The following is a 14593-nucleotide window of genomic DNA, read 5'->3' on the forward strand; positions in this document are numbered from 1 at the left end:
GCAAGGACATGCCCGGACTCTGTATCTTCTACAGCACTATGAGCACAGTAGTAGGAAATCTGTCTGGAAAGATCTTCTCTTTTCTTCATTGTATGTTCTGTGCTAAACAACATAATGTCTCTACACTGGCCACAAACTCTCCAGAGGTCGATGAAGCCCTGGATTCTGATGAAGCCCTAGATGGAATCGTTCCCCTTTCTTTCCTTTCACAGTCCTTCATCTGTATAGAAGAAAGCATCACTCATAGTTTAGAAAATCAAGGGTTGCAACTTGAAAACCCAAGTCTACGGCATGGCAAGGAGAATGTTCTCTGCCCTTCTTTATTTAGCATAACATTGCCGCTAGACCCTCAAGTTTTTGCACTGTTGTGGTTGTTGAGGGAAACATTTTCAATGTACCTGAGTTTCTAAGGTAGAAAATGAAGTTTGAGTTGTGAGATGTTGGGTGTAAAACAATATTTTGAGTAGAAATATTCTGGAAGCACATATGTGATGTTTATGGAGACACTGAGCATGTCTGGCCAGGGAGGTGAGAGAGAAAAATGTCAGTGTGAGGATGGTAGCTGGACTAGGCCAAGGATATCCTAGAAATAGGAGCCAAGTCATATTATCAATTCATTTTATAAATTTTATGTGAATAAAATTAAGAAACACTTATTAAGAAACACTCAATATTCTATAAGAGTATTTTTTTAAAGACTATGGCTGACCTCTGAGGATTGTATAGTTAAGACAAATGGTTTCCAAAATGAAGGCTCAGGCTGAATCTAAATTTTCTAAGGAAATTGTAGTCATTACTCAAGGAAGCCTGTAAAAATTTCTCTGATATGAATGCACTTAGATTAGTTCTGCATTACAAATATCGTATTTCAAATGTCAGAAAGGTTTGGACTCAGCTTACATGGAAGACCTATGCAAAGTGACTCAATCACTTTGCACTGAATTTTGGTTTTCTAGACTTTTTATCATGTTTCCAACTTTGCCCTGTGTGCTGTGTGGTGTGGGGAGGGCACTATAAACTCAGGAAGTTAGAGGCCTGGCAGATTCACAGAAAAGCTTCCAACTGTCAGACTCCTAATATTTCTCATCTTTTAGCATCACCAAGTAGCAGTGCACACACTAATCTCACTAAAATACTGAGGGTTTCTGGTGAGATAACAATGTAGGATTTTCAATTGAGGCCACCAAAGTCCTTTGATATTTTAAGGATGTCTGTTACAGGAATCAAAATCTTTGATCTTCTGGCAGACCCTCACAACAGAGGCATCATGAAGCTGGGAAGCTTCTCCTGAAACCCAAGGCTTCTTTTAGGGTATCCCTCATTCTCTAACGTAAGGATCACTAGGTAGGGTTTTGAAGCCCTGGGGTCCAGTCCTGGGTTTACTGTTTGTAATATGTAAGACTTTGAACAGATCACCTAACATCTCAGAATATCAATCTCCTTATCTGTGAAATACAAGTGTCATTGATGGGTTGAGTTGTGTCCACCTAACAAAAAGAGAATGGTGGACAGCAGTTTTCTGCTCAATCCCTAACCACCAGGTCTGCAGGGAATGTGCCCTGTTGTATAGCATTTGTTGGTTCCCATGACATAAATACTTGCACCAATTCCAAGACACCAGTGTGACATCACTGGACACAGAGTTGGGAAGAAATACACAGCACACACTGAGATAAGGAAGGTATTTCCACAGTAAAAGTAAAAAAAAAAAAAAAAAAAAAAAAACTCCACAGCATAGTCATAGGAAAACATAGTCAAATAAGCAGCAAATAATATTTTGAATTTTTATTACCTTGATTTTTCACAAATTTAATGGAGGTTTTTGTAATTTTGTTTTTTTAAGAAAAGCTTGTTGATCAACCAGCTCACAAAATTCCTGAAGACTTCAGCATTTGTTCTCATAAGCTGGTGTGGGTCAGCTCCAGCACACCACCAGAGGATTTCATTTCTTTTATATGATGGAGAGGAACCAGAGAATGCCAGTTAATTTTTAAATAAGATCTAAAAATAGCTTCGAGCCAAGGCTTACTTGAATGAGAAGATACAGGATCATGGCTGTGTAGAAATGAGAATAAAATGCAAAAAGAACTCATACTGATGTGCAGGATTTGGGCTTTTCTATTTTTCTCTTAAGCCACAGCAGCTAAGTTTAGAAAAGGCTTACAGAGAAGAGAGAGAGAGAGAGAGAGAGAGAAGGAAGAAAGAAAGAAAGAAAGAAGGAAAGAAAAGTTCCATTCCATAGTTTAGAATGATCTACCTCTGAAGTGTCGGCACATTACTATCACTATCATTATTGCCATTATTAAAATAAGAAATCAAGATGTTTTGCCATAGAAGCTGCTTATAATTACAGTTAAAACATTTTGAGAAACATTTGGTTAAAACATTTCTCAACATTTTGAAGAAAAACTATGAAAAATTATATATCATGTACAATCAGGAAAATGAGATATTATACTCCATTTATGTATGATGTGTCAAAATGCATTCTATTGTCAGTTATAATTAGAAAAAAATAAAAAATAAATAAATAGAATAGAATATTTAGCTATAAGACCAAAAAATGGGGTGGGGGGGAAGCTATGAAAATCTTCCAAGGAAAGAGATGCTTGTTTTACCAATGGTTTAGGTCTGAGGGTGACTTGTTAATCATTTGACTATAGTCAGAGTATGAGAGATTTCTCAAAGAAGAATAGAGATGATCTATTAGAAATCTGGCCTAGCACACAGGTTTTGTGTGGGCCTTAAAAGAACCAGCAATCAGGGATTTACCAATAGAAATTTCTAAGTCACTGGGATACAAAACAAGGGGTAAGGCGTGTACTTAGCAGACAGGGCCCTGGGCTCTTGGGCTACAGTCCCTATTCTCACACCCTGGCTCTATCATTTCCTGGGTAGATGACCAGGGTGAGTTATCTAACCACTCCATGTCTCAGAGATGACCACAGTGGCAGGTTCACAGGGCGGTGGTGATGATTGTGTGAGACACAGGGCTTAGGCCAGCACACAGCAGAAGATCCGTGCTTTATCCACTTGAGCCCCTTGCTAGGGGCCCACCCCCACAACCTTGTGTATTCCTCGTGTCCTCGGCTATGGAATAAGGGTAAGGATTGGAAAGGATGTGAATCTGCTCTATGGTCATGAAAAATAAGCCCTCAGAGCCTTAGTAATGAGCCAATCTTGATCCAAAGAGCCCAGGAAGTCGAGGGGCACTTGTAGGGTTTCCCTCATGAAGATCTTCATGGCTTCCTGTTTTGATACATATTAGGCACTGCCCCAAAATCCCACAAAGGAATTAGTATCCTTATAACTGTACAAAGGAGAAAACTGAGGCTCCAAATGGTCCTGTGGTGTGTGGAAGTCACAGAGCTGGCCCATGGAAGAGCAGGATTGAAGCTCTATGGCTTTTATTACGGGAAACCATTGAAGAATATCCCAGTTTTAAGAAAATCTAGTTTCAGAAAACAGAAACATTATGAAGTGAGTATTAACATTGCAGAACCCTTGGGAGTTTTTTGAGTAATAGTTCTTTGTGGAGGAAATATTTTGCTTTGGGGTCAGTATTTAACCAAGAAGCCAAAGGGAGAGAAATGAATCTACACTGCCAGGGAATTCTTTGGACATAGGCAGATTGAAATCTGTGATGCTAAAAGAATATGTGACAAGAAGAGAGATGGCACATGGCCCCAAGTTTGCCCAGTTAGCCATACTTACGAGTTTGCAAGCCCCAAGTTTGTCATAGAAATTAGTGAAGAAGTCTGGATCTAAGAACATTGGGAGAGTAGGAACTTGGGAAAATTGGAGAGCACTTTCCCCATGCTAAGACATTCAAATTCCATATTTTTCTAAACATTGCCCAACAAAATCCATCTGTAGACCCGCCCCACCCCCCCACACACACACACACAAACCCATCATAACCCCTGAGATGACTAATGTCCCCAAATAAAGTAGAGCTTTTTTGAGATTAGGAGAGTCATGGAAGCTGCAGAATATCAAATGTGGACACAGTATAAGTGGAAGCTGTGGTGTTGATGATGGGGACCTCAGTGGTGACAGCAGCAGGACCAGGGGATGATTGCTCCAACCATAGGACTTGCTACGTATTTAAAGGAAGTAATAAGTAACTTCTCAGAAAGTGAAGCCACCCAGAGACAGCTAAAGGTGCTAGAGGTCAGTTACTCTGCTTAATACTCAGGAACATGGGGAGCTCTTGAGAATGACAAAATAGACTGTAATCTCTTTAAAGTGGAAGATGGACATAATAGCATGAGTCAATGAGGTCAACTGGAACCATGAGTGTTCTCCATCTGCACAGACTCAAGAGAGTGGTTATTATTCATGAAGCTTTCTTCCTTTACCTGCTAATTCAAGGTCTGTCCCTTATTTAAATAAAATATTCTTATTTCTTTAAATTTCCCTTTGCTGAGCAGAAATTCTTGAGTCCTTTCATGGGTATCATTCAAACATCCATCAGGCCCATTGACTGATCTTCCACTTAAACTAATCCTAAAATAGAAAGCCCTCAAAGGGTAGAAAACAGATTATCCACATATGGATGTGTGCAGTGTATGTTGGTTGAATTATACACAGGGAAAGGCTTCTGTGGTTGTATTTTTTTAATGAGAACACATTGTTATACTCTGAGTACGTGGCATTCTTGCTTAATATAAACATTTACAAGAACACATACACATTTATATCCAAACACAAAATGAAGTAGGTATTTTAAATGACCAGTTTGCACCAGAAATAAAATATATTATACAAAACGGGTTATATCCACAGTCATTAATTCTCATTTTCTACACAAAACAACAATAAATTAAATCACATTATATGCAGATAGTTCTACTTACATTAGAATAATAAATTGTGTGTGGCTTGTGCAGCTTTCACTTTTACTTCTCTACCAGATTTGTAGTAGATTGTGTTGGTTGGTAGTGCTATATTTATGTTAACAATGTATGATATGGTCTAGGAGACAAGGGCCACAGAATTGATACTCAACTATATCTATCCTATATCTTCTTGGTTTCATTAATGCACAGGGAACAAAGCTCCCCTTCCCGGATATATCAGTCTGCAAACTCACAGCATCTCCATGCTGTTGAGGGGGCACTTCTTGCTGTCTTACATTACACTGAACATTTTCAGATCTTGGCATTGACTAATAAATAAGGCACCCCATTTCAAAATCCAAACTCGCCCCTTTCCTAGCCTTCTCTGTCCAATATTAATTATGTATTTTAACAGATTTGTTCTAATAGCAAATGAAAAATAATTTGGTAGTTTGCGTTGTAATTTACACAATTTACACATTGTGTAGTAAGTGGACTCTTTCTTCCTTGTGCATAGAAATTTAAGTCTTCAAACATGAATCAAAGCAATGAAACATTTTATTCTACTTGTTCAAATCTCTCCACTAGGAATCGTCCTACACCTGACACATCAAAGAGCTATTATAATATATGGATTTTTTTGCTTCTGAGACTCGGTTCCTACTGAAACCCTTCCACGGTGTTTGAAGTATCTTATAACATGAACATAACAGCATCATCTGGTGTAGCATGCTTTGCCTTTGGTATGAAGTGACATTAGTGGTTAATGAGAAATTTGAACAAACTCAACCCAGCACCTTTTGAAAGTTATTTTAATTCTACAGTCGATCTGTGGGGTAATGCCTGCAAGAGATATTTGTGAAATCTGCATGCTGAAAACCAAAGTCAGGCTTGTTGGAGTTGATGCACATCACAGGCTTGAACTGTGAGGGGCATGTGTGGTCTAGTTAGTATAGGGTTCTGATGAAAAGCCAGCTACCTTCTTATAACCAGCATTATTTTGCCATTTTCCCTCTAAGGATGTACAGAGGCCTGTTCACAAGTTCCCACTTGCTGACATACCTTCAGCCAAAACGGATGGAGGGTGGGGTTGGGGTGTAAAGACAGTGACAGCCTGCAAAGCTACACTCTTCCATTTCTGTTGGTGGATGAAGTGCCTACTGAGTGTGGCCATTGGAGAGGGACTAAATTGTTGGTTATTCTTCAATTCTAAGACAAACTGAAAAAGAAACTCATCCCTCTGAATATCACCATCTCATTCCCTCTGTTTCCAAGCTGCCCCTAAACATATCCTGTGTTTTTAAACAGTTTCAGTTTTTTCCACTGAATGAGAAATTGAACTCATTACCAGCTTCCTTAGGAGGCCCTGAACCACAGGGTGTAACTAAACAAAACCCATGATACGTAGATCAAGGAGCCTAATTTAGGTTGGCGTTTGCCTTGAGGACTGCATCCATTCAGCATCAGAGTTCTTTGTGTCCCCAAAACACAGACACTTGCTCCTTCCAATTTATGAACACTCCCTTAATACTGGTGGCCTAGTATTCCACTCAGTCTCCTGAAGAGACTTCTGTAAATAGCCAGCATGTGCCCACTTACAGGAAGGCGACGATGCCACTGGACCTAATTCTGAATCCACGGCTGTCTGTGTGTGAGGTCTACCTTGGCCTTGATTTTCACTGCCCACAGCAGATCTTAGGCCCCAAATCGGTCCCAACCAGAAGAAAAGTGATGATAGGGGCAAAGAAAGCACATGGGCCTTGAGCTAATTAATGGTCCTCAAAGCCTGTGAACAGGGAGACGTGATTGGCACTCCAAAGCAAAAGTCTTTGAACTTTAGGAAGGAGAAAAGGAGGCATTTGTTCTTTCCAAACATTTCTGCCCTCCCTCCATTAAATGTGGCTTCTGACATTTAGAGAATTATTATAAAGCCTATGGAGCCATATCTGTGGTTCAGAGAAAAACAAGTTGATGACTCTTCAGACAAATGCAGTTTCCAGGGGCTTCCTCATAAAACCTGTGATCAGGCTGCAGAAAAATATGGACTGTATGCAGGAAGTTCTTTCCAGATACAAGTTGTTCATGTGGGGAAAGTTTTTGTTTCTGAGTTCCTCTCCCACCCTCCAAAATCTAAGACAATAATAATGGCATAAAATCTACACTTATTTCTAACATCAAAGAATATATGCTCATTTTGACCTGTATCAATGTGAGCTTATATGTGACCAGATGAAGAATACTGATAAAATATCCTTTTTGAAATCTGAACACCTTGGATTTCAGGGTAAAACTTTATTTTAAGAACCAAAGCGCTATTTATTTTATTATATAATTTGTGGCTACTGGCAGAGTATGAATGACTAGTTGTCAAGATGTTGCTTAACAATTAGGAATTTAAGTCCCAAAATACAACCTCTAGAGATCTTAATGCAGGGCAACCTTGGGCCAAACATCTATACTTTTAGCAAAGGTTTCCCACTGGGGAGCTTTCAGAACTTAATGGAGTAATTCATATGAAGATTTCAAGGAAGAAAAAACAATAGAGATGTAAATAAGCAACCAGAATGATTTCCACATACCAAAAACCTTGTGATCTGTTCCTGCCATTTTTAAAAGATTAAATTCTCACTTGTCTTTAAGATCTTAACTAGGGATACAATATTAAATTTAGAACTACTTTTCTATCTGAAGTATTAAAAAAAGATATTTACTCTAAAAATGTTGGTGTTTGTGGGCACACTAAAAGATTAGAAGTGTTTATAACCAAAGACAACAACCAGGTAGAGTAATAAGCACCTAGGTTTGGAAGGTAAATGTTCTCACCAAATAAAAATTAATAGAAAATTAATATCTCTAAAATATATGAAAAACACCATTGAAAAGTAAGAGTTAAAGAGAAATCAGTTCTCTGATTCACATAATTAAGGTAGATGTGATCCCTCCTCACCTCTGTTTTGGCTCTGGGGACCCCACAGCCATCAAACATCGCTTTCCTGTGTTTTACTTCTCAATCTTCCTACATCTGGATTTCAGGAGTTTGCTTTTCTTGACTTCTTTTTTTCCCCCACTGTTTTTAGAATTCAGCACTTTTTACTTTGCATTCAGCATGGGGACCTACAACTGTCATTGTTTCTGTGACTATTATTAATTCATCTTCCACACCCTCCCAGCAACCTGCATCCCATTTTCTAAACAATAGAGGGAAAACTGGCCCATGCAGAAATACTCCTTCCCTTAGGATGATGAATTGTGAGTCACAGAGCAGTCCCCTGGGGAAGCACGCTCAGGCTAAGGACAAGGACATGCTGCACCCACTCAGCTTGCCTCCACACTCACCTTCGCACCACCACCACCACCACCACCACCACTGAGGAGCTGTTCAGACTCCTGTCTGTGGCCTTTACAGATATGAAGATGACTTTTAAAACTATGTTTCAGATCCTCAAAGTGTGGCTAAGGAAGAACCCTGGTTGCATAACTATAAGATGGAACACTCATCAGACAGCCACCCATCTTCCCACACTGTAATCCTCTGTGCACCATCATGGATGCAAAGCAGATACCCAATAAGTACTTATTTTCCTTCTCCAAAATTCCTAATGTCTGCACCTAACCCACTCATTAACACAGGTGTTTAGGGGGTGGCCATGAAGCTCTATGGAGTTGACTGCAAGCGGACATGGTGGACATTTAGATGCCCTCTTTTAGCCAAAATCACCACTGTGAATTTTGGCAAATATCATGTATGTGTTTTTTTCAATTTCTCATTTCTGTGCTTACTGTCAAATTCTCTCTCTGTTTAGTTGTTCTTGAGGAAAAACCGCTACCTGTCTTTATAAAACTCTGTTTAATTCTAAATAGCTTTTCCTTCCTGATCTTGAAACTCATAATCTAGCCAGAATTGGAAGGGATATAACCCTGAAATGATTTGCACTTAAAACAGTCAAAAATGCAAAATGGTTTCGGAAATTTATGACTCCTGTGTCTATAACCTGAATACAGTTCTAGTTCTCTGTGATTAAAGCAGCAATCTGGCCAAGATAGAAACAGAAGAGAAGTATCTTTCATCATCATTGATTTGTTGTACACTTTACCCATTCATTTAAAATATAAGTGAAATTTAATCTTCAAAATGAAAAAATAGACACATTTTTCTAATACCAAAATATAAGATTAAAATACTTAAAAATAAAATGTTAGTGTGAAATAGGTTTTTTTACATAAAAAAGAAAGAAACATTTCAGACTTGCTTTTCTTGTAAAAACCCTCCTACCTCACTAATATTTACAACTTTCCAGAGTAGCTTTTATGAGACACTGAGAGAGACAGGGAGGATCCTTTCTCGAGATATGAAGTCAGACCTGAATGTAGACGTTAGACAGAGCCCTGCTCCACCACAACCTGTCCTCCAGCTCCAGAGAGACGGACACTGTATTTCCAACCTCGAATTTTTTTTCATTACAGTTTCCTCTCATTGGGTGTTAAATTCTTTCCAAGAATATTCTACTTATAAAAATGATTTTATTCTAGCTACAAAACAGTTCATTTAAGAAAACCACATTTTTATATCCTTGTGTGAAATGTCCCCAGAAACCATCCAGATATGGAGACAGCAGGTTGTAAAAACACAAGTCTAATTCTATGCCCTCCAAGCAGTATGAACATTTAACAGAGTGACGTTATATCCTTATATTTCTTTGTCATGAGATGAAAGGCTAGGAGGCCAATGGTGATTAATAACAGTTCCTGAGCTTCTAAAGAAATTTTAAGACAAAATGACTAACTGCTTAAAAGAATGAATTCTTCAAGAACACCCCTTCTGTTCCATGGATGTCTTTCATCCCAGCTTAAGAATCTCAAGCAGAGGGGGTGGGCGGGGAGGAAGGCTTCTTTTAAGCCACTGAAAAATGGGATCTGATGGAATCTTCCCGCAACTCTCGATGTTTTCCAATGTTACTTTCTTCTTGCTGGTTTCGCCTCTCAATGGTTATTCTGTATTTCTTCCTGGGTAAAGGGAAAGTAAATGTAGTAATAAAACCTCGCTGGCTACAAAATACTATGGTTTCTCTTACAGAGAATGCCCTCAAGGGACATCTGGGTTTGGTTTGATAAATGAGAAGTGACAGAATATGAAACCCTGGTCAGAGATTAAAGTAGTGTGCCCCAAGGCGTTATGTCTCTATTCAAGCACAAAAATTGGCATGCTCTCCGAAAAACCATAGAACAAGCCTTCCCCTTCTTCCCTGGGTGCCTTGTGGGTGAGGTCTTGTCCATTCTGCCACAGAGGCGCTGCTTGATTCCCAGGATATGCTCCAGATAGCATCAGATGAAGGGTACTGTGACCAAAGGAACAGGAGTACAATTGTTTCCATAAAGGGTCACACACACTGGGAGTTACAATTCCATGCAGAAGTAAAGAAATCTTGGGTCTGATGACATAAAAAGAAGTCACAGACCCAGCCGTCAGAGATTACAAAGGAATGGACTGCCTTGCAGAGTGAAGCAATCAGCACCTTGGACACATGAACAGAATACAATTTTACAGGGCTTGGGGCTTAGCCACTGTGGTAACCCAGCATGCGAGTTCTCCAAGTACAGCGCACAGAGCAGCCAGAGAGCAGGGAATGCTCAGACTCCTTCTCCTCATGAGGAAGGCAAACACAGGCACCTATTTCTGAATTGAAGGATGCCTGCACACGGGGAAGTCCCTTGCACCCTCTGTCCAGATTCCCTCTCTACTCATAGGTTTTGGTGAGTGCCAGGAATGCTTGTCAGAATATCTGTGGTCAAAGGATCACAGCAGGTCTCTGGCCCCAGGGGTTGGGGGTCATTACAACAGAAATTTGTGACCCCAGTACCCACTTCGTTAACCCACTGACCATCAAGCCCAGGTCACACTAAAAGAATAGCTTGGATCTTTAAACCTCCAAGTTTCCTGGGGGAAAGAAAGATATAGACAAATCACAAGGAGGACTGTGCAAGGATAATTGGCAGAGGCAGTAAAGGGAGTGACTCTTGACTTTATAAAACTGTTCCTACCTGAAAAAGTAGAAGGCCATTAGCAAACCAGCTCCAAGAAGGGCCCCCACAACAATTCCCGTCACTGCTGATTCTTCTAGGCCACCTGCTTGAAAAAGAAACAGACAATCAAGGATCATTTTGAGAAACTGATAGAAATGAAAGTTTCATTCATTGGAAAGTATCTCTCAATCTCTCTCTCAAAGCAAAATTTCCTTTCTTTGTAAGAAAGAAAGTTCCTAGGAGATCCTGGTTTCTTTGTTTCCTTGCTTAGTGTAAAGCTTAGGAAACGCTTTTGGGAAAGCACTAGATAAACATACTGCTGCAAGACAGTGAGCAGAATGGCAACCGAAACAGATTCTAGAAGGATCTGAGGAAAACTGGAAACCAAAGACTTCAGATATATCCACACTCTTTAGAGTTGATAGTCAAGGACAACTGGGTGGACCACGGCGCTGACCCAGCACTTCTTTTTTTTTTCACAGATGGATGGTAACACTTAAAGGCGCTAGAAGATTTGGTGAAAAATTCACTGGGGCAGGGTTCTGTTTTTAGATATTCTCTCACAAAAGCCAGAGTTCCATGTCAAAATGTCCTATATAACTCTGTGAAAAGGTGAATCATAATTTGAAATAATCCTGTTTGGTAGTGTCCTAGTTATATAAAAATGATAAATAACTAGCTCATACATACAGAATTTAACATAAGGCCTTTGGAGTATTGTCTCATTTAGTCCCCATACAGAAGACTTAAGAGTTGGGCACATTTCTTTCATTTACACATGGGGAAAGTGAGGCTTTGAAAGAGTTAATGGAATACTCCGAGGGTCAAAAAAACCAGCAAGTGATGAGGGTAAGCAATCAGAGCCAGGTCTACTAACTTCAGAAACTTAGCACATATAGTTCTTCCTAGATTCCTTTCCATAATTATTGCCTGGATAGACATACTTTATAATTTGAAAAACAAATGGGCCCAAAAAATAATGAGCGTATGTATATCCACCTAAAATGATAAACCTTCCTGAAAGATGGATCCCCACCTGATTCTGTATCACCAGGCCGTAAAGGGTCTAAAATGATGGTTTTTAATGCTTTTCCTTCCTACATGAGTCATAAAAATATCCATTTGCATCTCTATTTATGTACAGAGGCTTTTCATAGATAATGTTTCATGCTTATTTGGCAATTTATTAAATTTTCAGGTGTTTAAAAGGCAAGGAGACCCTCATTGTTATACAAAATTACATATAAGAGGTTGTGAGGGGAAAAGGAAAAAAATTAAAAAAAAAAAAACAAGGGAGAGAATTAAATTACAGCAGATGGGATAGAGAGAGAGGATGGGAGGGGAGGGGAGGGGGGATAGTAGAGGATAGGAAAGGTAGCAGAATATAACAGTTACTAATATGGCATTATGTAAAAATGTGGATGTGTAACCGATGTGATTCTGCAATTTGTATACTGGGTAAAAATGGGAGTTCATAACCCACTTGAATCTAAAGTATGAAATATGATATGTCAAGAGCTTTGTAATGTTTTGAACAACCAATAAAAAAAAATAAAAATAAATAAATAAAAGGCACTATCTGTTTGATTCTGAGGAGTTGGAGGATAACTACAGACCAAAAATCCAAATGAGACTTGTTATGCTCTTATGATAGATGAATAAGTGCACAGAGTTTAGTGATTGATATTTTGATTTCACCTGAAAGTGGAAACCTCAAATAACTAAGGTTACAATAAGAGATGTAAAACCAGGAGAAGGCTTCTACTATTTTGGAAGAGAGGAATGGAAGAGAAGAAAGATCTAGAAGCCTCTAATAAAGATAAGCACCAGTTTGTGAACTGTTCTCGTGTGCTTTATCACATCAAGGAAAAAAAAAAAAAGAAATGGAAAATTTCAGAACAGGAGCTTCCACAGAACACCTGCACGTGAGACTTCGCACAATCCTGAGACTGAGAAGAGGAAACACACAGCAGATTAAGTCTCTAAACTTACACGATTTGCAAGGAGGGCCGTTGCTATGCTCTACAGTTCTGGTTTCATCTATTCGCAGTTTCAAAGGGCCCCAAGGATATTTAACATTAGGACGCATTTCAAAACGACCCTCTTTTCCAAAGTAGTCGCCAATAACCTACAAAAAGGAAAAAAAAAAATTAACAAAAGGAAAGGTCAAAGGTATCTGTTTCCAAAACAGACACTAAGCTCACAGCCTTGCATTACCACCCCAAAAAATGCACAGCCTGAACTAAATGCCTCCAGTACCAAGGAAGCCACACAGCCCCTCACATCAATTCACCTCTTGCGGGAGTGACAGCAGGAGCTGTCCCTGGTATTCTGCAGTTACATTACCAAGTGAAAAGAGAAGAGTTCTCCCCTCCACACAAAAACAGTGATCTTGGCCTTTTCCTTGCTCATCTGACAGGACATTGCTTCACCTACCTGCCACAGAGCAGCCACGCAATCAGCCATTTGTAAGGCCCCAGTAATCTCAGGGAGGAGTGCAGGAAAGCCATGGGTCACTGAATACCCAGGCTACCCCTCATTTAGTTTAGCATATAATTAAAGCATTAAATAGTATCTTTTAAGAACATCCTGTTTTGCCTCATTCGGTTGAAAGGCAAGTCCTTTGGGGGTCACATTCTCCTCTCCAGTAAATTCACCCCTTTTCTATCCTCATTACCAACGTGAACTCTTTCAGTTGTGTCCTAGAAAACTGTTACTTTTTCCTGGTTCAGTTTCAGGGTCACCCCTTGGATTCTGGTTAAGATGACCAACCAGCTCCCCAAGCCAGGATCTGGGAGTACCCTCCCACTGGGTTCTCAGAATTCGTCTTTCTTTTGTCTGGGCACAGGCACATGGCTTCTAGGCAGCTGGGGATAGCCTCTCTCTCTCTCTCCTGACTGGGGCCCAGCAGGCTCTCACAGGCTACATGGGGTCACAATAAAAAGAGTTCTAGATCCTTACTAAAATAATACCAATCACTAATGTGCACCAAGCTGTTACCAAGTTCCTTATACTCCCACACCTGCAGCCTCACAATGGACCATGATGGAATATTACTTCCCACCTTTCCTTGAGGAGGACACTGTACTGCAGATGAGACCCAAACTACCAAAAAGGTAAGCAGTGAAGGTAATTCTGGCTGCCTTGTGCCTCTTGCACAAAGACCAGGCACATCTGTACAGGGAGAAAACAACAGTTTCCACATGCCAAGACCATAAAGGGCAACAAGAGCAATGACCCTGGGCAAGAACTTTCAAAGAAACACAGGGAAGTGGCATTAAATTGCTGGAACATCACATGTTTGTAAAATTCTTATACACATATTTATTACCAAGTGTGTATGGTACTTTTCTAGGTTTCGTCTTATCTGGTCCTCACAACAGTCTTGTGAGATTAGCAAGGAAGCTATTATGATTTTTGTGTTATAGCTGAGAAAACTGAGATAGAGAGCTCACACCCCCAGTAAGCATCAGACTCATCTTTTCACTTCAGATGCTATCCTGAAACTATACCATCTTCTGAAATATTAACATGTGTAGAATTTATAACCTCTCTCTCTCTCTCTCTCTCTCTCTCTCTCTCTCTCTCTCACACACACACACACACACACACACACACACACACACATAAATCTCAAAATCTAAGGGACAAATACAGTTTCACTTTACCTCTTTCATCCAATGCCCCTGTTGCAGAGGACTCCATGTGATTCTTGATCACTTGAAAGTTTG

General features: G+C 39.7%; 1 protein-coding gene across 4 annotated transcripts in view; it reads right to left on the reverse strand.

Annotated features, from left to right (window-relative positions):
• Positions 1 to 4601: 4601 nt before the first annotated feature.
• Positions 4602 to 14593, reverse strand: part of Npr3 (natriuretic peptide receptor 3) — a 68295-nt gene continuing 58303 nt past the window's right edge. Inside the window, exons 6-8 of one of the 4 annotated variants that reach the window (XM_046422277.2) lie at positions 12855 to 12990; positions 10881 to 10965; positions 4602 to 9845 (exon numbers count right to left, since the gene is read on the reverse strand). In XM_046422277.2, coding sequence (XP_046278233.1) covers positions 9734 to 9845; positions 10881 to 10965; positions 12855 to 12990 — 333 coding nt within the window. In that variant the 3' untranslated portion in view covers positions 4602 to 9733. The other 3 variants (XM_046422276.2, XM_046422275.2, XM_046422274.2) reach the window with 3 other exon arrangements.

The sequence above is a fragment of the Marmota monax genome, unplaced genomic scaffold (assembly GCF_021218885.2).
Source record: "Marmota monax isolate L192 unplaced genomic scaffold, Marmota_monax_Labrador192_F-V1.1 WCK01_AAM20220418_F8-fsc00077, whole genome shotgun sequence".
NCBI classification, from domain to species: domain Eukaryota; kingdom Metazoa; phylum Chordata; class Mammalia; order Rodentia; family Sciuridae; genus Marmota; species Marmota monax.